This window comes from Dicentrarchus labrax, unplaced genomic scaffold (genome assembly GCF_905237075.1).
Source record: "Dicentrarchus labrax unplaced genomic scaffold, dlabrax2021, whole genome shotgun sequence".
Taxonomy (NCBI): domain Eukaryota; kingdom Metazoa; phylum Chordata; class Actinopteri; family Moronidae; genus Dicentrarchus; species Dicentrarchus labrax.
Genome location: NW_026136707.1, coordinates 22,619,728 through 22,645,871, shown reverse-complemented (window position 1 = coordinate 22,645,871; position 26,144 = coordinate 22,619,728). Strand labels below are relative to the sequence as shown.

General features: G+C 39.7%; 1 protein-coding gene across 28 annotated transcripts in view; it reads right to left on the bottom strand.

Moving 5' to 3' along the window:
• Positions 1–26,144, bottom strand: part of rims2a (regulating synaptic membrane exocytosis 2a) — a 141,961-nt gene that overhangs the window by 8,551 nt on the left and 107,266 nt on the right. For 7 of the 28 annotated variants that reach the window (XM_051406251.1, XM_051406252.1, XM_051406269.1 and 4 more), the window contains 3 exons: positions 22,035–22,135; positions 19,297–19,463; positions 11,038–11,282 (listed from right to left, as the gene is read on the bottom strand). The exons of 17 other annotated variants lie outside the window; for them this stretch is intronic. In XM_051406251.1, coding sequence (XP_051262211.1) covers positions 11,038–11,282; positions 19,297–19,463; positions 22,035–22,135 — 513 coding nt within the window. Of the gene's footprint in view, positions 1–11,037; positions 11,283–18,478; positions 18,719–19,296; positions 19,464–22,034; positions 22,136–24,210; positions 24,244–26,144 lie in introns of all 28 variants that reach the window. 4 more of the 28 variants (XM_051406248.1, XM_051406254.1, XM_051406249.1 and 1 more) reach the window with 3 other exon arrangements.

The following is a 26,144-nucleotide window of genomic DNA, read 5'->3' as shown; positions in this document are numbered from 1 at the left end:
TTTTTGGCCTACTAGTGTCATGGCTCAAGGCATGGCAAAGTCATTCTGTCATTCTGACGATAAGTCCTTCCTGGACATTCATGGTCCCCAGAAAATGGAACCAACTGACATTGGTCCTGACTTTTCCTAAGCATCATCAGGTTTTTCAGTAATGAGTGACATGTCATTACAACCGTTGAATGAAATGCTACTAAATGTGATATCCATGGTGCCCAGAGAATGAATCCTAATGAGGCTGGCAATCGCCTGAATGGATTTCCATAAAGTACAGTACATACATATTCATGTTCCCCTCAGGATAAATTGTAATTAGGTGATAAACTTTATCTAGTGCAATCAAAAGGCCTTTTTTTTAATTTGTCCAGTACTTTGGTTAATGACCAAATAGCTGCAAAACTAATGACATTTTCATCAACTTTAGCTGTACTTTGTGTTTTGTACTAATTTGCACAATTTAGCACACTAAAGTGACGCATTATATCTGGTCAACATCAGCATGTTAGCATTGTTACTGTGAGCATGTTGCCATGTTGGTGTTTTCTGAAAGCCAATCGTACCTAAGAAGTGCCTCACAGAGCTGCTAGCATGACTGTTATATTACTGTTATTATTATAAACAAAAGTGAATGCTGAGTGTAACATGTACATCTATGTATTTTTTTGTTAATTTGCTATGAGACTAAAACCCTGTTAAAGAGTATTTGTTGAAGTCTTTTCAGCGTTATCCGTTCATTGCTCTTCACTCAGCTACAGTAAAACCTCTATAGCAGAAGAAGGTAACTGATATGATTCAAAAACTACAGGTCCTACAAGTATCACTGTTTCTATTTCATGATATTCCACTACACAGATGAATGTATTGATGATATATCAGTTACAAACATTATTGATAGCAACTTTAAAATCCCTAACTCTTAGTCATTACCTCAACTCAAGTACTTGTTTCTGACAGTGAGTTGTTCTGTCTGCCACAAATAACAAAACTATAATGACTTATAAGGTTAACAGGACCAATTGTGTACTAAATTACTTAATTGTTACTGTAAGTCTTTCACTGGGCTCCTCACGTAACATAATGTTCTACTTGCTGCTTCTTTGTTAAATCATATATATTATTAGAATTAAATTGGTTGTTGCTATGAGGCAGAACAAAGCCAGCCTACAACATGGAATTATCACAGTATCTCATGACATTAATTAACAAAAGAAAAGACCTGACATTGTTCATGTATTTTCCCATGATCCACTTTTGAGGGAAATGCGGTTGACACAACTCCTTGGTCAAAATAATACCCCAAAACGAGGCAGAAAATGACAATTCCTCTTTCCTCCATGTAAATCACGGCTAATGCGTCACTGCACACGTGGTGACAACACATTTGGCACGTGCTGTTTGTTTCTAGTTATGCACCTTTGGCACAGTTTATTCTTACCCAACCACAATGCACAATGACGGAGAGGAAGAAAGAGGCATCTCAACATTTTTCACAGTTATACGCCCACTACACCTGACACGCGACACCTGAAGGGGAAGAAAAGGTTAATTACACCCGTCGCAAATCTGTTCAATGCTGCACGTGGATGTGTGTTCAAAGGCTCTGTACCTCACATGAAAAGCCACAAGGAACCTTAATTTGCCAGATAATACTCATTATTAACAAAATAAAAGCCTATTTATTAAAGATCAGAGCATTTCAAACAAGTTCAAAATTGTGCCTGAAGAAAAGTATCAGAATAAGAATCCCTGTCTCGTCATAAGTACATGACTGTTAATTACTGTACTTCACACATCTCTTTATTGAAAAATGTGTCACAATAGTGACAAAAACCAGATTGTTTATATTATTGGGGATTACTGTGAGATTAATGAAGTTTATGGGAAGTTCATAAATCACTATCAGAAAGTCTTTTTCTTACATTTGAACCCATGGGGAATCTCCATTTTAGGCCATGAGGTTATTCACTGATTTCACAACAGCATGACTTGTACAGATTAACATTAAAACACACTGTGCAACATATCTGCTTTCACTCCAAACTATGACAAACCAGCACAGCAGGAACCACACGACTGGAAATCACAAGCACCTCAGAAGGCAGGAATCTGAAGAATCTCACCACTTCTACTACAACAACTACAAAGCGTAATATCCCAGAAATCATATGTATGGGCCGTCTGGCAGGCGGCAGGGATCACAGGTGGAAGCCTTCGGAAGTCTTCCTGATTGATGAGGCCGGGCCAGGCCAAGCGGCAGAGAGCGACTCTGGCCCTACACACTGTAAACACAGCTTAATGGAGGGCTCTAACCCGAGCATTCACATGCACGCATGTAAGCAAGCACACACTTATGAGCTATTAAATGCGCACACACCTGGACACACACCAGTACACGCACAGTGGTAGAGAAGCACACTCTCTTCTCTCAGTTTACATTCTCTGCTGCTTACCTTGATGCAGGCCAGTCCTGCAGTCTGTAAGTGCAGCTTCCCCTCTTGTGTCTGGTTCAGATATGACGAGCAGTATGATGGGAAATAGCTTTATTTACAAAATAAGGTATGATCTCATGTTTGAAATTCCTTTTCTATTTGAATCTAATAATATAGCTAATTTGGAGTCATGTTGTGTAAAAATTAACCTTTTTATCTCTGGTTTGGCTTATACCAACTTTATAGAATAAGATAATACATAATATTGAGGTCTTTAGCTGGTGAGATGTCCCATTGTTTTCACTGGCTAGTTGCTAACTTAATCTGCATACAGTTTGGTATTAAGAAAGTAGTGTACAGTCCAGTTCTCAGACAATTTTGCTGGAAAATTCTGTGTATGGATGTGCACAGTTAGACTTTTACAACTGTATAACACAAAAGAAAAGAGCTTAAAGCGGTTACAGAGCTCCATGAAGGTGTAGAGTTGGGTGTTAATTCTCTGTTTGTCACATCTTCTCCCAGAGACATCTATTACAAAAACAAAATCTTTTATAAAGTACAGAATCATTCTTGACGATATAACAACACATTTTTTATAAAAGACTCCATATCCAAACATGCATACACTCTGTGTCCTGCCATTCACTTCACACTTCTACTGAAAAGGTTTGCACCTTCAGCTGAAGGTGTGAGGTGAGAGGGGCATGTTTGAAACGTGAAAGGCAGGAGGTGTAGCAGTTGGAACAGTCTGTCCCCTGGCTGCCTCCCTCCACTCAGTGGTGCAAATACTGAAAGTATAACAGATGGAGAGAGAGAAAGGGGATCTAAATACTGCCAAGCCTTATATATGTGTATATGAAAAATTCTCTGCTGACATCACTCAAGCTGATTTTTTTCTTACAGTCCTAAACAAACTTGTTTGATACGTAAGAACTTGTCTTGCATGTGAAAACAAACATGTCATCACAGCATGATCACTTCTCATACTGAAAGAGGAATAATGGTTTTTACCATTTTTATGGCATCATGTTCAAGCTCCGTGACTAAACTGACCACAGTATTGTTCTACTGTCTCATTAGGCTTCCTCTTCGGCTGACAGCTACATAGTGGTCAGCATTTAAAGACAAGACAATCACAAGAGGAAGTCATATTTTTAGCAGCAGTTAAAAATCTAAAAATGCAGGGTGGAAGTTCATTTTTAGTCCAGTTCAGGGGGAGGAAAAAATGTACTTCACTGAAATGTGGGACAGGACTATACAAGTGTATTCTAAACTGTGTCCAAGCCTCAGACTCAGGCAAAGGAGACATATGGCTGTCGAGCACGAGCCACACTGTAGGCAAAAAACACTGAGCAGCTGGTGGAGTGTGACAGGGAGGAATCAACAGCTTTCAAGCTGAGCTCATGGAGATAGATACATCATATTGTTCTTTCTAAGAGATATTCCGCCAAAAAATTTCTCTTTTTAGTACTAAACTCTAACATAGGCTTGAAAGGTGGCAATACAATGATTCATTCTTCATATGGTCAGATAAAATCCATGTCTGCCATACGGAATTTCGATAGTGTGAAGTCTGGTTTGTGTTAAATGGAATGTCAGAAGACCACAGAATATTAATTAATAGAATATAATTATCATGAATAGTGCTAAACAATAAAGACACTTTTAAGAGGATGTTGTGTACTTTAAGCAGCTCAAGAATAAATCAGTTAAGTACACTTCCCTTTCAACAGCAGTGTCCACTTCCTTTCCACAGTTATGTTAAGTTATGCACCTGCATAATTACCTCAGCATAGAAAAAACACATCTTCAAAACAAGAACATTGGCTAATTCCTTGGATTATGCAAAGTACGCTGTCTGCTAGGAGAGACAACATGTGCTGCTCTCAGTGTGAAAACAGTTTATTTAGTCCACCAACTGATATTCACATCCCAGCTCATGACTAAACATAGTCATCAGCAATTTTGACTATTTCAGATTAAGACTCTATATTATATAGAGTCTTAATAATACTGACTTGTGATTCTAATACCCTGAAAAAAGTATGTAACACAGTAAACTACCTACAGAGCAATAAAACCATAAAAATGTGTACCAGGAATCTTTAGTGCCTGTAATATTTCACTGTCATAGTGGCAGACATATCGGGTGAAAAAAACTAGCTCATCTTTTATCTAGTTTCACCTTCAGTTAACTGCAAGACTTAAGATAAATATCAATCTATATAGCACAAAACTGTGATTAATGCTAACCTAAAGATTTTAGTTTTTGCTCCAGGTGCACAGTGCCTGAGAGAAAATCTACAGTAGCTATAGAAACAGAAACCCTATCCCTGCAAAACTGGGTCCTTTCTTGCATTTACATGACATACTGTATAGAATAAACAGGTGCATACAGTAGCTTCCTTCAGTGGCTTAGGCATTATTGTAAATGCCAGCAGTGTGAGTTGAGTTGTGTGAGCAAATTTTCTGGACTTTTTGAAGGTGGCAGTCTCACAGTTGTTTATTGAATGGACACACACACATATCAAAGTGATTGTTGTGTAGGCTGCCCTTGGTAGATGAACAGAGATGTCAGACGGCTCAGACCACTACAAGAAAATGCCAGTCCTCAGTGTGACAGTTAACATCGCAATATAATTGTGGGACACACCAACCAATTTCGGAAAACTGCTGCACTCAACTGCAGTGGGCCAGCAAAACATCGGTAACAGATTCAGTTCCAACTGAACCACCACTGAAGTGGATGCAGTACAACAGAAAAGCTGTAAATGCAAGTCAAGTAATGGTTTTGGGTGGGTCTATTTGATCAAAGTCTTGATGCCACGAAACCATCAATGGCAGAGCACATTCATCTATCCATGGTTATCAATTAGATAAGCAAGATAATGTTCCCAGTGAAAGAATCATTCAGGTGAAATGGTGACCTGGCCAATACAGTGATGTATTGATTTTCAATCTGTTGGAAAAACATGCAAATTAATTTGTAGAAGAGAGCATCCGCTTATCGATGTAACTTGGGCAGTTGCACCAAAGAGTGCTGATGTCTGCACAGTGCAGTCACTACATGTAGACACTATCATCACAAGCATTTCTATATTCTGATTATCAGTGCATTGTAGGTATTTTGCAGTGGACACAGTCATAGTATTTGAAACTTATAAAAGCATGTACGCTTCTACTGTGGATCCACATATATTTAGGTCATTGCAGAGACAGCTCATCTGAGAGCTCGGGCTGATTAACAGCAATGAGTCCTCTTGAGAATTATTGTAATAGCGATGGAGTGAGAAAAATGAGAGGGAAAGGCAGAAATGAAAAGATACTGTGGAGCTGGTGGAATAAATGAATGAGAGAAGAGAAGGTGAAAAGAGAAGGAAGCGAGGGCAAAGATAGAGAATGAATATGATGATAGCGAGACACAACTGTCAGTAAGGTGGGAATGAGAGTGATGTAGAAAGAGGGGTGGGGAGCAAGCAGTGGGGCACTGGTGTCCCTCAGCCTCGGTTGTACCTGTGCTGCTGTGTTCCTTTCATGCATCATCCTGAGAGCAGCATGTCTGCTCTGGCCCCCTAGGAGATTAATTAGCGGCCTCAGCTAGAGGAGGAGCTGCTGAGATAGGCACCCAACTCAACTCAGAAGATAAATTACCTCGGCTGAAAGCTCAAAGTTCAGCTATTTTACCACATACAAAACAGTCTGTTTGAGGACTTTGGAGGTCCAGAACTACGTCAGTATCTGGTGTAGTAGAGAGGAGTGAGACACGGATAGGGGCCATCAATGCATTGTTCTCTCTTTTGTATACACTTGGGTATTTTGGGCAGAGTGAGTTAGGTGGTGAACTCTTAGTAAAGTTTTGGATTTATTTAACACAATGAACCTGGGATTATATTAACTTGTCAGAAAGAATGGTATATTTCAGTTTAGAAGGTATAAAATAGCTGCATAACATACTGTGTATGTATCCATTATAAACAGTTGTCTAGCAAAGTGGCTGATGTGTCAGGTAGTGCATCAACACTAAATGAAATTAAATCAAATCTCGTCTTTTCTGAGGAGCAAAAGTAAGATTTGATTCGACAGGGTGCTTACAGGTTAGAGCTAGTGCTATGGCATCATGCGATACCCCTATTTATAAAGAGTACAGGGAAGACATTTATAAAACAAAGTGAGGGAAATGTCATATTTAATCCTTTTCTTGCAGATAGATTTTCAGCTGAGAAAGTGCCACATCGGGTCCAAATAGTGAGCTTCTTTCAGGATCAGGTTGATAAAAGTAGTAGTAAGAAGTATTATGCTAGAATACTCAAGGCTGCACTCAGGGGAACAGGAAACTAGATGGTACTGACAATGTATTACACCACATACTCAGAATCCTCCCCACTGATTCCATCTTTTTCTGATTTCTATATCACTGCAGGCAGCCTTGCCTGTTTTTGCCTATTAAGGTCCAATTTCCTGCATTTCGTGCACTGTTAACCTCCTCAGCCTTAATAGTCAGAGGCTGGTGCTGTGTTGTAAAGCTTGCTGTTGATTATGTTTCTGGGACACCATCGGGGCTCTTTGACAGAGGCCATTATGGGGTAAAATTACTGAAATGGATTATCAGGTATATGCTTCTAGCTGTGTTGTAAAAAATGGCAAAAAAGAATGTGCTTGATAAGTCTGCAGTATTGTAAAGAAAATTGTCCTCCTATTCCTGTTCCATCCTGTAATTTATAATGCAAAAAGAGAAAATAAATAGTTAATATGACTGAAAGAGCTTCCTTTAAAATATGCATATTGGACAAAATGCAAAGAGAATCAGTATTGTTCTTACAAATGGAACTCAAATAATCCTGAACAATTCACATACAAGCATAGAGCGTCTATGCAGTGCAACCAGCAAGTTCATTTTAAGTTAGGTTGAATGCTCACACAACAAATCCCTTCCTGCATTACGATTCCAAAAAGCTGCTATAGATTGATTAAGTAAAAGAATCACTTTGTTCTGAGCAAACTGCATTACAAAAACTGCAGCACTAAAAAACACTACACTGTAAACTACACTGCATGGGTGCCCGGATAGCTCAGTGGGTAGAGCTGGTGACCCATGTACCAAGGCTGAGTCCTTGCTGCCGCAGCCCAGGGTTCGAATCTGACCTGCGGCCCTTTGCTGCGTGTCATCCCCTGTCTCTACCCCCCTTTCCTGTCTATCTTCACCTGTCACTATAATAAAAGCCCCCCCAAAAATATACTTAAATAAACTACACTGTTAAAGGTATCATGAGATTTTTTACTATTGTTGACTACTAGTGCCATTGTTGCTATAGTTGTCTCTCTATGGTTTGGTTACATTGTCGGTCTGCTTCGTGTGCAGCTGAGGAGCAAGTGAAACTGCTGTTTTTCTCTTCTATGTTGGTGAATTAAAGGATTTATTTCGAGTTTTCAAACCAGAGTTGGTGATTGTTGGAACAGTGGAAAGACTAACAAAGACGGTTTGATGAGTTTTATTTTGTTTCAGTCCAGTTTTAAGTGTGTTTTCAGATTATCTGCTCGGTAAAATTATCGTTTTCGTCAATAGAGACTGGTCGGCCATAAAGCCCATTGTTTTGTTCTGTGATGCAAGTGGCAAATTAATTTTGAGTATATCACCTTTAAGGATGCACAAAATGTTTGTGTGTGTGTGTGTGTGTGTGTGTGTGTGTGTGTGTGTGTGTGTGAAATGCTGAAAGTAAACAATATAATTATTTTTCAAACGAAAAATCATTAAGCACCTTTAAGGGGCAAACATCCACAGGCAATAGTGATTCACAGTAAAACTGAAGTAAACATTTGACCAGTATTGTCAATGCTGTAAACCGCTGACAGCTTCTTCATCAGCATTCTTTTTATGACAACTTCCCCTCTGAGAATATGTAGCACAGATAGTGAATGCACTGGAATTAATAGGCAGCAAAAACAGGCCTCTTTTTCAGATGTCAATCAGAAGTAAGAAAAATGTGAAGAAATGCACAGATTAATGCATGGAGATGGATTTCCAATAAACTTGCAAGATTTGAGTGTTACTGTGCGGTTTTAGCTGAGTCAGGGTCTGTAGCAGCAGTTTGGGTGGGGGGTACTGGGAATAATGCAGCTCTCTATTGAGTTTAAAACATAATGTACCGGGGACCACAAGACTGCTGACTGGTGGATGGGACAATTCAGTATAATAAATCAACTTGATGTTTCAGCTGGCTCATGATGACCAGTGCAACACCAATAAAGCCTATAAAGGACAACATGCATTAGCTTAACATTATTTTATTCATTTATTTGTATAAATATGTTAAAGCAAAGATCAAAGTCAATGTAAACTCTCAAATAAAGTCAGCACTGTGAAACTTTTATGTTGCTCGGCGACCACATTGTTAGTCCAAAAAATATAAGATCAAATTTATTAGAACACTTCCTTTATCACAGGTTGGTTATTGTGCTACCGCATTAAAAAGACTCTTTCTTTGTGTGTAACTAACCAAAGCCACAAGAACTCAATAATGTATCAGTCACAGTGATGGTCTCCATTCTCCATCCAATAAACATGTCCTGGTGGCAATTTACTGTTCTTGACTTTCAGCAAATGCTGTAACCTGCTTGATGTTAGCAGGTGTGACTGTTCATACACTCCAAGCATTTATTTGGATGTAGTGATACGTTTGTATTTCCTGAAAACTCAAGTGCGTGCCACCGTGGACTGAGAGGCAAAACCAGCAGTTCCAGGAGACTAGAGCTGCAGCCTGTGTACACACTACTCATGGTGGCCACCTGGGAGCACATCCATTCCATCTGACTAACCTGTGTTTGTCAAAGCCAGAGTCTGGCTGCGTGGCTGATCCGCCCATCCCCCACCAGCACTTGGCAGTGCACACAAACTGTCGAGCAACCTCTTAAAATCGACCACCCTTTGAATGCACCCTTCAGTCGGGCGATGAGCATCTCAGAATAACGCACAACAAAGTAGGGCAAAAGGCAGCTTGGCAGTGTTTGTGGAGAACCAAATACAGATCTCAAATATTGAAAGGCAGATGTATGCACGCTCTCACAAACTCCATGTGATGCACTTAGAAGCGCTGAGTGAAATATTAATAGCTGTAGGAGATTCAGGCTGCTTACTTTGTGCTGCGTCTGCATGGGGAAAGAGTGTGTGTAACTTTGTTCATGTGATTGTGTTAAACTGTTCAAATGGGAATCTTAAAATAAAAATCTGAGCAAATGTCAGTCGGTTTTTGTCTGTTCTCAAAAGTAAACTCCATAAGAGACATCTCATTCAGTAACATAACCATCATTAATACCCAACAAAACAAGACCTAGAGAACTGCTTCACAGTGAATGAATGAATTACTGAACGGGGAGGATCTAACATTTCCTTTTGTCTTCCAGCGGTAGTATCTTAAATAATACTACAACACTGATTGTCACATTGATGTGATCATTTATTAGTAGAAATGATTAACCCCCAGAGATAAGACAGCAGCCCATGTGCCAGTCAAATCACGAGCCAGCGGGGCAGTGCAGTGCCACGTGAGCACACCAGCTCGCTTCTCTCTCTCGCTCATCTCACCTCACCATACATCCACATCTAAATCTAACTCTCCATCCGCCTTGCAATCTAGCTACATCTGGACAGAGAGTGCTGATGGGTAGAAGTGATTATCAAGCACTTAAGGTTTGAATAGACCTGACGAATAGGTGCTGAATGCTTAGAGATGCATCGGAGAGATGCGGCCACCGAGGGGAAGTGGACCAATCAGCTGACCTTCACAAGAACAGACCAGACCCCAATCGGCTAGAGACATCACTGCACGCCACCTGCTAGGCTGTTTTTCACACTCTCTGGCATCAGCTAGGGCAGCTTAAACCTGCTCAAATGATTATTGAGCGCTTTTGAAAAGAAAGTAGGATAGAAAAAAAAACACTAAAGAGTGAAGAAAAGTAATAGCCCCATGTTTTGTAAAACTTAATCTTTTCCACTGCCGAAAAATACATATTGCTGCATTCAGTCAACAAAAAATAGTTTTGTAAACAATGTCTGTTTCTCACATGTGCACACATTCTCACATGCACTCATAGAAACAAATACAACAACTGCAGATGGCCACAGTTTGTGTTTTTCACTGAAATGAATCCCAGTCAAGAGAGCATCACGACATGTGAAAAGGTGACAAAACCTGACCTGTAACAAGCAGCTTAGGTCATCAATGTGGCAGGAATTGCAAAGCTGTTAAAGCTCTAACACATTTTCTAAACTGATCAATCGTAAGTTATCAGCAATGCGCATGAAAACACAACTGCAGCGGGGCAATAAGAATGAAAATGAAAAAAAAAGGGAGGAAGAAAGAGAGAGAGAGAGAGAAAGGAATTACCAGGAGAGTTGTTACCTAGAAGAAAGAGAGAATTAAGTGAGAAAAAGTCATGCTGTTGTCTTCATCTCCAGAAAGTTCTAAGCCCTTCTAGATAAAAAGTGGGGAAAGGGAAGAACTGGAGAAGATAGCGATTAGAACATTAAACATAGAAAACACACACAGACCAGAACACAAGACAGATGCACATATGAACATACATACAAAACAGGCTGTGCAGTTGGGTGTCCTACCTGTTTGGCTGAGCTGAGAGGTGCTCCGGCTCTTGCGTGACATGCCAACCATGGCCTGCATTTTGGCACCAATGCTGGAGCGCCTCTTCTTCTCGTCAGTGCCTACCGTGCCAACCGCTGTATCCGACTGGCTGCCGTCCGTCTTCTCCAGGTTACACATGTCGCCGCTGATGCTTGTGCTCTTGGTCATGTTTATCCCACCCGACGAGCCCATTTGCCTGTTTTTCATTTTGGATGCAAAGTCACTGTCAGCCACCACCATTGACAGGGGGGCAGGCGAGGACAGAGAAGAGAGGACAGGGCAGAGGAGAGAGGAGGCCAGTGGAGAGGATGTGAAAGGGGAGATGATGATGGAAGAGGAGACAGGAGGAGAGCATAGAAGAGGCAAGAGGAGAGGACAGGAGAGGGACAGGAGAGGGACAGGAGACGAGAAGGTGTGGGGTGAAAAGGAGAGAAGGACAGAGTTCAGGTACAGGAGTTCATGACTTACAGTATAGCTGAGTTTAGGGTTTAAAGTGGATGTACTGTATATTCTAAAAGATTGATGCAGTGAAAGATCAACTATTATGTAGTCGGCTGTAGCTCCTTAAATTGTTGTGCACTGACTAAAGTTTATTGACCTGTAAAGAATTGCTTTTTTCTTATTTGTATTACATTCTATCAAACACAAAATTTGATTTGTTAGGTCTTGATATTTTAGGTAGTATTATTGTAGTACCAGATTTTTGATCAGTAACACATATGTAGTCATTCCAACTCTGCCGTGTGGACTGTTGTGTAGCATTTGCTTGAAATTTCATAACCTGCATGTTTACAAGATATACGTTGTCTTCACCACTTCCTTTTCTGGCACATTGCTTCATTTCTTGTCCTGTTACTGCTACCTGTAGATCAGTGGAATACTGTGAAACCACTGGCACTGACACTGACTGTGTATCGCGTGCAAGTGCACAGGAACAAACAAGACAGGGACCCACATGTAAAAACATTGCTCCATAGTGCCCCTTGTGTTCAAAAACTCCACAAAGTACCTTTAACTTTCAATCTCAGGTTTTCAGCCAACATGAACAACGGGTCCTTAAAGTTCTCAGAAAAGTAGAAATATGAACATCTACAATGCTACAACAACTGGGCAAACTTCGTCCTCTGTGCCTCCTTCCTCCTCTGTGTGGTATGATTGAAAGCTCCAGAACAGAGCAGTAATGGACCGAGTTGTGATTGTTTTGCCACATACTGTTTGAACTTTTAATCTCAAAGTAAGTTTAAAATGTTTTTGAAAAGATTTGACTTATAATAAGATAATAGATTTTTTTGTATTAATTTCTTTATTAATTGGTCCAGGTTTAAGTTCATGCTATTTAACATGTAGCTCTCTCTTGCTCGTTTTAATGTAGACCTGGAGACAGAAAGTTACAACTTTTCTGGACAGTCCTGACCACACATTCAGTACTTTTACACTAAACTGCACACAAAAGGAAGAGTTGTCTGCCATCAGCATTATTCTCCAGCTCTTCCCGTTTGAAAGGAAATAGGCCACTGTCCAAATTAGGGTCTTATTTTAGCTCTGCTAGTAAAATTATCTTTAAGAGACAAATTACATTCTGTATCATAGGCTCTGCATTCTTAATAGGATGAGTTACGTGTAGCGCCCTCCAGGCTACTATTCATTAATTAAAGTGCCTGACCTCCACCATGTAACTGTCTTATAAAGAAAACTTATGGAGAGACACGCAGACTAAAATGGGAGAAGAATCAATGCATTTCGACAATTGACTCCAGCAATTACTTCAATTAGGCTCCTTCAAATTCTGCTCTTTGCTATATTAGACATTAGTGTTCAGCTCAGTTGCATTAGAACTAAGAAAATGATTGTATATAATCAAGATTACATCAGACATGGTTATAGGATTTCAAGTGCAGGCAACAATATTGCATTACCTTGACATTGAAGGTGAGTGATGCTTTTAATTTAAATGTTAACCCTTGCTAGAGCTCCAGCAATCTGCCCAAGTCTACCAGGCACTCATATTCTGGTCCCTGTGTTTTCAAGCCTTATGCTGCCAGACAAAGCGAGAGCGGTTTGTATTTTCCAGCAGTTAGATAAATAAAATTAATAAATAATATTTGCAACATGTGTGTATGATGATGAACTCATATTGATCTTCTTCACTACCGACAAGAACAATACTCCCTGTTACATTTGATTTCTAAAAAAAAAGCCCCTGTCCTAAACACTACGTTTTGGTTGTTTATACATCTTATTTTGGGTGCCAGCTGGTGGTGAAATAAGTCAGATGTGCTCTAAAAGAATGCACACATGTCGTACCTCAGCCTGCAGCATAAAGCCTTTTGTTTATGCCAGTTCTAATGCCAGCGGGTTCTGTTATGGATCAGCCTGTACTTTAATACATAAATATTGAATGCTTATTGGGGGATTAGTGCCTTTGATCAGTTAATATAGCCGAGAAGCTTTGAAGCAGACTTCAAGCGCCTAGGCTCCTGACAACACCACGGGCCGATGTGGTACAGGTGACATTCTAAAATATGCTCTTTCACTATCATCATAGTGAGGCTGCATTTCATGTGGTCAACACCGAGCGATAATGCTGCCTCTTCCATTACATCAAATATCAGCACAGTGGCAAGGTCGGGGGTACTGGGGCATTGTTGCCTCTACAAATTATTGCCCACTGAGGTTAAAATGAACAAGCAGAGAAACACATGAGCACAGACCCTTTCAAACAGAAATTCATATTGCCCGATTCATTTTTTAAAAATCTAAATAATTAAAAATATGAGGCAATGTATTCATCTACTGGGACAAATGTTCTTCTAGTCTAAATGGACACACTGTACTGGTCAACATGTTTATATCTACTGATGAACAATCCATAATCTGTGTCCAGGAAGCAGTCCAATAATAAAGTGTTAATTTGTCTAGCATGCGCTGCATCTCAACTGACGAACATCCTGTTGGTTCAAATAGATTATCAATGTGTCTAACTGGACACATTGTACTGACTTGACTTAAAATAAACACAACTGTGTAAAATAAATGTATACCAGTATCTACTCACTGTTCCTCTAGCCCCTTCTCTCATTACTGTTTCTCTACTCACTGAACAGGTCTTGGCACTCAGACCGGACTCACTGTGTAAATGTGCCTGCTTGGAAAACTGGGACTCTCCGGGGATTTCTGATTTTCAACCTCAGCCCAAAGAACATAGTGTTCCTCATCATGCAGATTGTTCACTATGCATTTTCATCTAGGCCAAGATGTTCCCAAGGCAAAACAAAACCAGTTTTTTTTTTGTCTTGCGCAAGTGTTGACACCACCTGTCTTTAAATGAGGTAATTTAGGTAACAATAACATACAACCAGTAGATAAAAAGGTACGGTATCTCTGACTTGCTGACCATTTAAAATCATCAGCAAACCATAAATTAAGAGTAAATAGATTTTTTACAAGACTTTACCTACATATAAAAAAGATTTATTATCAGAACATTACATTATGTGTGCTAGTTGTAGATACAACAAATACTGCTGTAGGCTTGAAAAGCAACTTTCTTTTACCCAACTTGGAAGAAACAGATCATGGATGCTGTATATACGCAAAGCGCATCCTGTCCTCCCATACTTATCCCCTCATCTTGTTCGCCTTTCACCGAGAGGATCACTGCTTCTTTATCAGGTGAGGCAGAAAAACGTGTTTCCATAGCAACTGTGCCCCCGGCCAGAGCATTAGCATGCATACACACCTGTCAACATAGCTCCAAAGTTTTTCGTCAGAGACTGAAGTGATTAATTAAAGTCTGAAACTCATTTTGAAACAGTATCATCAGTCGTAAAGGTAGATCACTAGATACGCTGTGGGAGGGGAGGACCAAGGGGTTAAATGAAACATTCCTTCCTTTCTTTCAGTAATGACAGTCTTTACTCTCCCTCACATGACTGAGCCATTACCCAGGCAGCAATATTGGATGAAAGAGACATGGAGGAGAAGAGGTGATGTGGGATTTAAAAGTGCTGATGGAAAGCTTCTTACGGTACATCCTGAAGACCCCTGGACACAACGTCAGCTTAGAGCCGCATGTGTGCATTTGCCTCTTTGTGCAGTGAAAGCGCTCATGGACTAAAAAACACATGGCTATCATGATGTTTGTACGCCAGGCCAATGTGAACAGGCTTGTTTAATGTGTAGCAGATGTATATTTACTCTGTGACCTCAATACATAGGAGATGAGTCATAAGTAAATGTGGCTAGCAGCGATGTTTCTGCCGAATCACACTGCTTCCTGGCTTTTATACATAGATAAGCAGAGCAGTGAATGAACCTTTTATCACTTGAGGCAGGTAGCATCTTATCCCTTACGCTTCCTGACTACACAAATGATCTGTAGACACAGTTCTGATTATTTTCAGTATGTACAGTATCGATCTTGAGGCTCTCATTGTAAGGCTCAGTGCTTCGTTCACTGTTTAAGTTCAATGTCCAGGCTGATGCAAATGTCGTCACTGGCAGAGCTTACATAACACATGGAAAATAGGTCCTTTTTCTTATCCCAGTGAATACTGAAGTAATCATACTGCTAAGTTTATGAAAAAAACATATGGGACTGAAATGTGTGGCTTCGATAGCCAGTGCCACACATATTGTACTTATTCTAAAGTGTGTTTTGATTCATAAATTAGAACATGACACTGAGCAGCTGCAGCAAAGGTCAGTGAAATATTAAGAATAATCTTTTCCCCTGTCTGAGTTTAAAGTGAATACATACAGTAACTGAAGGACTGCTTGTTTCATTAAAGAGAACGTCTGAATTAGTTTATTTTACTGTTTTATATTTCTTATTTAAATCAAGCAATGACTTGGGCAGCAGAGTTAGAAAATCCTGGTCCTCTGTGCCAAAGGTGTAAACAGAGCATGCAAGAATTTTTATTATTTGGTAGAAGAACTACATTCAGCCATTATCATTGTATAAATACCTTGACTAAAATTAGGATTATTGTGGAGTCTTGTGGATTTGGAGCTAATTATTATTAGTATTATTATTATTTTGTACACATGAACATTCTCACTAAACTTGAATGACATGATATCTCTTCTCATGTGTTGTTGTCCTGGAAAAGCAGAATGTGCAATGGCTCACATGGTGAAATAGTATGTATATTATAGATTTATACTGTAGCTGTCATGAAGGAGTTGGGGTTGATCACACAGATAAGAGTTGTCAGCATGTTAAAAGCAGGACTATTCCAGCTCACTTTCAGTCAAGGAGGAGGATGTTGTTTGAAATGAGAATATTTTGGCTGAATTCAAATGTGTCTTCAGAATGTATTTGCTGAGGCAGGTTTTTTACTCACATTAATTATAGTTTCCAGTGACTTAACTGAAAGTGAACTGATTGCTGGTTGACAGTGTAGGTATGAGGGTTATGGTGTTACACAGAGAGAAATGGCATGTTGAGGAGTAACAGGAGGAATCTGGGAGGTTTGTGTTGACAAGTTGCAGAGTGACACTGTAGGACAGCATGTGACAGGCAGACAGACAAAATACAGATACAACACCCCACTGAGCAGCACAGACAAACAGTAAAGCAACACAGATTGCAGCCTCAATAGACAAAACTGTACTGTCTCAGGATTTATTTTTAGATCTTGTTAGCATTAATCTGGAACTAAAACTGTGTAGATACTATACCTGTATTTCTTTAAGTGGATTTGCTCATGTTTCAGCCATGTGCAGTGGTATGTGTTTTCTTAATCAGGCAGGAGCCACTGGTACAGTGTTAATCACACATAAGAGGGTACAGCTTTTATCTTAATGTGTTTTCTCTCAAGTCGTAGCAGACACTGCGGCAGTACTAACGTTAGTAATAAGCACTAACTTGGATCCTGCTGTGAATGTGATTTGATAGAGAAGACATCTTATTAGGAGGGTAAGCTAAGCTTTTATCCTGCTACGGGATTCCAAATCAATTTGTTCTTGAATTTGCTCTTGACATACTTTTTAAACTAGCCCTACACTCTTCAGAAATTAAACTATACTCTCTTGGGCCACAATAAAATAGTTTTGCGTTAAATATACTCTTGACATGTGAAAACCAAAGTAGTCTGCATGCATCAAATTAAAAAGTAAAGATTTCCATACATGCACTCAGCCATGTATGTGTGATTAATTACATTGAAGTACAAACATATTAATTTATTCTACATGGTGATATACATAAATACTTAAATCTCTGAGCTAAATTATACTCTTCAGAGTGGCACTCAGGCAAAAGTAACCATGATGAAATTAGACAGACACTTGGCAACAAGAGGATCATTGGAGGAACTAAAGCATTGACCATTAAGGTGCCAAAGAGAAATGTATCAACTGAACTCACCACTATCTGCTGGTAAACTGTGCAAGTTCTAAGCTTTAGTTTTTCAACGCAAAATATCCTTTGTGATTCTCCCACTTACACCTAGTGGTTTCTTACCACGCAGATATGTGAGTTTGGTTTTATTCACTGAGGTTTATTCAGCGTCTCTAACATGTCTGCGTCTGCCCCAAACAATGGAGGTGAATGGAATGTTGATTCACTTCCATTCTACTGTATCGCATTGTTTGTTTCATTTTCAAAAATTACTTTTCAAAATCAGCAGCATATCTATCCAGAGATATGCTGTAAGGATAATCCACAGACCTCAATTTCAATAGTTTCACTATTTTCAATCTATTTTTTAAGTTGGACAAATAGTCTTTAAATAAATGTTTTTATGGTGAGGTCTGAGTAATAGTTTAAAGAGACACTGTAATTTTTCCTTTTTATATATAATAATTTTTATCAAATGCAGTACTTCAATCATTGAGTGAATAAAGGAAGCCATTCCACATTCCTTCATATATTACACAGGTTGATGTTATATACACACGCTTGCAACTAACATCACCTTTCTTCATCTTTATATTATCCTATTTATTTTTCTTCCTGATGCAACTATATACACATAAGTCCATCTATGCATACACATATAGTGCACATGCCCACTTAGGGCTCTGTGCTGTGCTCCTGCAGAAGATATCTTAAAATCTCAGCAAATGAAACTGAACCTGTCTGAATGGCTACATAAAAAACAAGTTTTTTTTTTTTGTGAGGTTTGGGTTAACTGCTTCATCTTAAATTATTGCTGAACTGTTTCTATATGCATCCTATCTGATTCTTAAGTGTGAATGGGTTGCATGGGTTTCTAACTACAATTATCAGGTAGTAATGCTACTCTAGAGCCACAGCTCCATAATTATCAAGATTAAAGGATGGAGGATAGTCACCACACTCTGTTTTGCACATCGTCTTACAAACGTGCAAAAGTCAGTGTTGCAACTGGGAGATACAGGTCTTCATTATTGTTAGTAGGAGTCTACAGTTAGAGGCTGCCACGCACAGGTTACCTGAGGTCAGTCTCTGAGATACTCCTTTGGTGCAAGTCCTCTTCTTTTTCCACCAAATCCTCCTGATGCTCCTTGTCTGTGTCTACCTTCCCCCCTGATCCCTTCCTTCCTCCCTGCGATCTCCCCTCTTTACTGGCCCTTCTCCCTTTCTCTCCTCCTCCCCCACCTGCCTCCTCCTCCTCTAGCACTTCTCCTAACTGTTCATCCCCCTCCCGAGACTGGCTCCTTGATCGCAACTGGCTGAAGACGGAGACAGAAGCAAGAGAGCAGCACATGCAAAGCAGAAAGAAAATCAAACAAAGCATGAATATTGTCAACAACAAGAGAAAGAAAGACAAACACAGAGAGACACAGTGCAGCCAAGATCAAAAGCAGACTGATTCAAAATAACAACAAAACAGAGATGTAGACTTACAGCAAAGCGCCATGCAAATGAATTTGTTTTTGCTTTGATATGAGACGACACCCAAAGAGATGCAATGTGTTTTATGTTTCAATGTGCGTTGCCAGATATGGACAAACTTCCCCCACAGCTTGAATGAGCAGAGTTCAATCATTTGGTTCCAGATTTTTCTAAAACAGAGCCAAACCTGAACTCATCACAGTGAGAAAATGACACACAGGGCTGGGGGGGTGTATTTTCCTCTTTAAATGTAACCACGTGCAAACACTTTCAAAGCTGAAAACGTCTGGACGTGGCAACATATATGGAAAGACAAGTTCACAGCTGAGAGGGATTTGTCCATTACTGATAACAGCTCGATGAGTTTAAAGTGTGGGACAAAGTTCACTGTGCCCTGGTGTGGACATCAGCCTACCGGATCTTGCGGTTTCCTTGCGGCCTTTCTGATTGGACAGACATGTAGCTCGTGCTGCTGAACCGAGAGGCACTACTGGTTCTCGACACAGCGGACACGTCGCTTACATCACTGTCAGATGACTTGGCCGACAGGTTATCTGAGCCCCGTGGATCTCTGCCTGAATGCTGCAGAGGACAGAAACAATACAAACAAAAGAGCTTATTATTATGAGGATGTCAACAAGTCCTTTTGGCAAGCACAAGTCCATGCTCTTTTCAAATGTTTAGGGCTTATTCATTCTGTACTTGTAGAGTAAACTTTAATAAGCGATGAAAGGGTATGAACTTTAAGCGCAAACAAAACACTGCTCGCATGCCTTCAGCTTTTTAAGGACTACCAGTCTTGATCAAGATAAGTTCCGTGGCAGAAGTGGGCTGATGAATGTGAATAATGTAGACTTATTACTTTAGCTCTCAGAGGAGAGAAGAAGAGTAGGGATGATGTTGTTACATAAGGTGTATTAGGTGTGCCTTTTGAAAGGTCAGAATGTACTTCAGTCAAATAGATCAAAGAGACATTCAAGTAGCAGAAAAATATAAGGCTGAGGGTTGAATCTTGAAGGTTTTCACAATATGGGATACTTAGAGCATTTACAAAAGATTTCACCTCCTCTGTCAGCATCAATCAATTTGTGATTAGCGCTGCTGATAAGGACATTTGTAAAGAAGGTTTTCTGCTCTGGATTTTTTTTATGTGAGGCAGTTTAAATAAACACAGCTTCATTTATGAATGTGAACCTGAGAGCAATAAAATTTGAAAATGACGCAGGAAAAACTAAAACTAGATTTTGACACAGGAGCCCTCCACACAGCAGGGCCACAGAGATCAGGCAATAATACAGCACGCTCTTTAGTTGATAACTTATTTTAATGGTGCAAATACAACCAATGGACAAACAATTAACCTGGGGGTTTTGGAGTTGTCCTCTTTTATTAATCCAGCCTTAATAAAAAGGAATATATTATGTAAAGTAGTTTAAAGTAATTCATTTTTACTGAAAATATTTATGTAATTTTATTTAGGTTAAATTTTAATTTAATAATTATCATCTTGAAACTTTTTTTTTTAACTTAAAGGTCCAGTGTGTAGAATTTAGTGGAATCTAACGCTCGCAGGGTGCAACCCACTGACTCACTCCCCATTCCAAGCGTGTAGGAGAAACTATGCTGGCTGCAAAAAAGGAACAACAAAAAAAAAAACATGGCTGACTCCATGGAAGTCTGTATGCCGATAAAAACGGCCAATTCTAAGGTAAAACACAATGATTCTTATTTTCAGGTGATTATACACTAATAGAAACATACTTATTAATATTAAATTCCATTCCTGACAATAGATCCTCCTAAATGTTACACACTGGACCTTTAAACAAAGGACCTGAGTGCTTGCACCTCTGGCTAGGACTGTATCGTGTAAAAGCCGGTGACATTTATTTGGCACATTTGTACTAAAGTTGCTTTACACCGAAGCTTCCTTGGAAGATCAACTTGGATGACAATCTTGGCGCCATCCTGGTTCCAGGCAATGTGTAAAACTGGATGTGTATATAATATCCTGTGTGTATTTTGTTGTGGTGTGTTTACTGTAAGATAACCTGAACTGAGTGTTACAGTTATTGTTTTGTATTACACTGTGGTTTAAGAGCAAGAGTTGAGAAGTCTTGTTTAATAATAGTGAGAGCACTGTTTTTGTCAATGGCACTTCCAAGGAGGATAATGTTCAACAGACAAGGACAACTTACAATTTAATCTGCTTTTTATAGACTTCTAGCAAACAAATTGGCTATTCCTAATGCAATCATTTTCATACCACAGACTTAAAAGGAAAACTGGACAGAGAGCCTTCGTCTTGTACCGCTTGGCCCAGACTGCAGCAAGACACCAGGCTCAGGCTGCGCTCTCTAAACATGTTCAGGACCTCTCCAGAACAAAGTAGTAAACACTTGACTCTGCACACACTCACTGTCACATTCCTTGAATTACAAGACAGCAAAAGGCTTAAAGGTTCAGTTCATGTAAATGACGGAGAGAAAACACATTCCCTTGCTTACTTATGCTTGTATTTAACCTTCCAGCCAGATCATTTTGGTTGTATGTGCTAAGATTAGGAGATATCTACTTTAGTTTGTATGGCTCAAAGCATTGAGGAATGACATTTGAAAAGCACGACAGATGTGTGTCCCAGTTACTCAAGATAGTCCACAGACCCTGCTGTGAACATAATTTATCATTATTATTATTTCCTATCTCAGTTACAAATATTTCCCAACAAAAACTGTTGAAAGTGAGGTCTGGGGATTATCCTGAGTTAGTCAGACATTGTTTCTAGGAAGGCATGCTGGTACTGCGTTGTATTTCATTAATGAAATGTCAAAACAAAACTATCTGCATGGCTCAATTCCACTAGGAGTAAGTGGAGATACATATATATATATTTTGCTGTTTTGATTTGGGTGAACTGACTGTTTGAACTGAAAACCTGTATTGGTATGTTTGTGTGATATATACATTTTACATACATATATAAGTTTGTCTGTGTTATATACAGTATGTACACTATGCACTATCAATGCACATGTGCAGTATGATGTGTCATATGGCCTATGCACCATGCAAACAGTATACTGTAGGGACATGTTTTGTTCAGTGAATCTGGAGTAGCGAAGCATAAATCCAGCTATCTGGATGGGTTTATACCTTGTGGTAGTCCTGCTCCAGCCTGGAGTCGGAGCCTGCTCCCTGCTTGTACTTGTTCATCTTCAATTTCATCTGCCTGGTCCTTTCTTCCATGTCCATACCTAAGCACAGAAACAAGAGGCTGTCAGATAGGGGCTGATGCAGTGAGGAAAGCCTGATGCAGAGACATACTGTTGTGGTGAGAGACAAGCTTCTGCTGAGCTATGAGCCATGAGCTATGACAAGGACAGATCTAATGGGAAAAAGCTGAATGGTTGGCTGTATTACAAAACAAAAACACAAACAGAGAAAATACTGACTGATAAAAGTAAGCTGCATAACATATTAAACAGCGTGTCACAATTCCAGGCTCATTTAACTGTATAATAATAATTAAAGGGCACATTGTATAGAAGCTTTGGACACTAATACTTCAATAAACACATATACAACCTCCAACACTGCTTGTGACCCATGTTGGGACACATTTTACACAAGATTCTAGATAAATTCCAATCCTCTGACAGCAAATGAAATTCCTTTGTGATCCAACTAACTGGCCAACGCAATCCCTCTCAGCTCAAAGTGAAAGGCTTGCAAAATCCCCCCCCCCTTCATCAAATCTTCATCTCCTCCTGACTTCAATTTAAGCACTGTACTTAGTTTCATATTGCTGCAAGTGCAATTTGCAATATACAAACATCACACCAGAATCAATACACAAGCTTAATATTGTTCTGTGGAGGTAATAAAGGCACTGCATAAGAACTAACAAAAATGTATGTAACTAAAAAGAAACACTGAAAATATTACCTCACAACAATTTATTTTATGCTGAAACTGCTACATGTGTTCTTTTCTGTAAATACAATTTTCAATCGCCACCAAATTATAACTTTCCTGCTGTACCTGCATCTCCATTCTCTCCACTTGCTCTCTGTCTCTACTTTTGTGTCAAATGGTAGCAGTGATAAAGTGAAGGTGAATGCACACGTACAAATGCCATGCGCACATACATTATGCCTATAGCTTCACATACACACACACACACATACACACACACACAAATACAAAGAAAAAGCATTATAAGCTGAGAGCAAATGAATGACTGCATATGTGATGCAAAGTGAATTTTTTTCATTACAATCAAGTCTACTCTCTGCCTCTCTTGGTTAATTGTTTACCGTTACTTCACTGCTTAAGTTAAATCTCACAGCCTACACATGTCCACATCTTTAGTTGTCTCGAAATTACAGGGAAAGTTTAATTTAATCTAAAAAGCATTCAGATTACTACTTGTTATGTCAAGCCATATCAGCTATTGTCAACATCTGTTTGCCTAAAAACTTAGAATTTTGTTGATTAACTACTGTGGTTATGCTGATTTTAAAGTTACAGTGCAGTCAGAAAGTGTTGGACAGTTAAAATGAAAACAATGGAAGTAAGAAAAGTCAGAAAGTAATGAATCTTGCCCAGTCAATCATTATAAGTTGAACAAGTTAAATTAATAGCTTGACATTTTGGGAAATACGCTAATTCTTTTTTTACCAATCTCACCTGTGTATATTAAATATGTAACTGGAGTTAGCAGCCGGTCAGCTAAGCTTAACAAGCACCTGTAAACCTCACTAATTAACATGTTATATTTCTTTGTTTCTTTATATCTTGGCCAGCACAGAGACTTCCTGGAATCTTGGCTGATAGCCTGGCAACCTCATAGCGACGACAAGACCCCAAGAAGAGCCTTTAAACTGGGAGGCTGTATAAAACTGCCTATGTGTCCCGACTGTCAGCTAATTTGCTAAAGTTAACCCAGATCATGAAAAACACATTCATTATTGTATCATTTTATTATATAGTTTTTTCTTGGTAGAAAATAACACAGTGTCTCATGTTAAGACCTGCTTCAGTGGCATGACCATGACCATGCTTCTATAAACTGTAAGCATACACACTGTGTCAAAATAAAAGAGTGCGAAATGACAAAGAAGCTGGAAGCGTTGTCTACAGAACAATTAAGAGTGCAAACAACACAAGAGGATGGAGGCGAGCAAAGCGGGAAAAGAAAAGACGTTTCAGATGAGGGGAGGTGGGTTGGGGAGGGCAAGCCAGGAAGACGTACAGAGTGAATAAAAGTAGGAGGAAGAAGAAGGCTGAGTCAAAGAAGAAAGAAGGTGAAGAAGAAGAAGGGACAGACCTGAGTTCGTCCAACTTGGTGAGTCCGTGTCTTCTGGGATCACATCACAGAATGGACAGACACAGACAGAGGAGAGGAAGATGGATGTGAGAGGATGCACGAAGGGTAAAGGGGGGCAGACGGAAAAGAAGAGGAAGGAAGGAGGGAGGGCGATGCCATCGCCGTGATCGCCGAGTATGCCAGGTTTGGAGGGTCAGAGTGAGGAGGAAGAGGATGGAGGGAGGGAGGGACACGACACGACACGACACGACAACAGTACGACGACAATGACAAAACAACAAGCACAGAAACACACAAACAAAATCATAGAGTACACCAAGAACACACAAACTCCACCATGGGCACAGTGTGAAGTCAAAACAGAGCAAGAGGGTGCGAGGCCGGGAGAGGCTGAGGTAGAGGCTAAGAGTTTAGTTATTAGAAATAAGAAAAGGGGGGAAAGGTTGGGGAGGTGAGGATCTGTGCTTTAAAGGAAAAAGAGCTGAAACAGTAAAGAGATGTTAATGTCCCGGACCAGATAGAAACTCGAGACCTCTGAAGAAAGGCAGGGAGAGGGGGGGGGGAAGGGGAGAGGGTAAAAGGAGAAGTGGATGTCACTTGAGTCTGCATGGGGCAACTGTGGGGAGACAGCCTGGAAAAATAACATAAAAGAAAGGAAAAAGAAACACAAAACAACACAAACTGAAAGCACAGAGCAGCGAGCACACAAAAGAGAGAGCCGACTACCTCACAAAGTTCCAGCGAAAAACTTGAAAATTGTCAAGAATATCAGCATAACCTGAGTAGAGGGCAAAAGTGCACATTTAAATGCACGCACACACATACACACACACATACACAGACATCAGCTACAGTATCTTTCTGAAAGACGCTTATGCAACAACACGATTGAATGCTTGCATTCAAGCGTCTCTTTTGCTTCCGATTACATATTTTCTCCCCCTCTTTGTATTATTCACGTCCGTCTTTCCTTCCGCTCAGTCTGCTGAGACCCTGAAATATTCTGAGGAGGATTTTGTTTACTTTCTATTTCTCTCCAAAGCTTTTCATGACTCTATCGGCAATCAGGACACTTCCATGTGTGTTTTGATCCTGTGTAAGCAACCCCTCATGGACTCCCAGGACCTCAGATCGTGGGTTCAACATCGGGGTCAGTGTGTAATCAACATCCTCACAGAAAGGCTGCCCCCTCTGTCCACCATAATGTTCTCCAACCCTCCTGTCTAATCTGCGTCCTGGAGTCTGAACCTGACAAAACCAACAGTGACAGCCGGGAGGGCAAAAGAAGCCCACTCCGCTTTAAGACTTAATTTTCATAGCCCCTTACACAGAATTTGCATTTAGCTCAATTAGTACTCCATTAGGGTGAATAATGAAGTGTCATATGAATAAAAAGACAATGTGAGACATCTGCCTCACAAGCTTTCATCTCTTTGTGGCAGCTAACATCATCTCATTAGAGAGTCAAATGATAACCAAGAGAGCAAGTGATTTTTTTCTCTCCTTACTTCAGTTGCATCATGTAGGTCATCAGGATAAGAGAGTGATATATTAAGACAGAGATGGGAGTGAAAAACTAGAACAAGTCAGTGTGGAAAAGCCTGTGGTCTGTGGGTTAATAGTGTTTGGTATTAACATTTTATACTTAACCCAACAGTCTCTGAATGACAACCTATTCCCAGCAGTAGATGCAACAGCAAAATCATCAAATGTGTAACAATTTTTACAAATGGTGATTCATAAACAACATAGAGTTGGTAAGATAACAAGAAGATGTTCCCTAAAAGTTGGTCACTATGGAAGTGACTCATGATACTAAATTCTGAAAAACATTTTCTTATGTCAACAGTCAAAGCAGTCTTTGTGCAGAAAAACACTTTTCTTTCTGCCTTTATCTTAATAAAATAAATCAATCAGTAGTTGCTAGTATATAG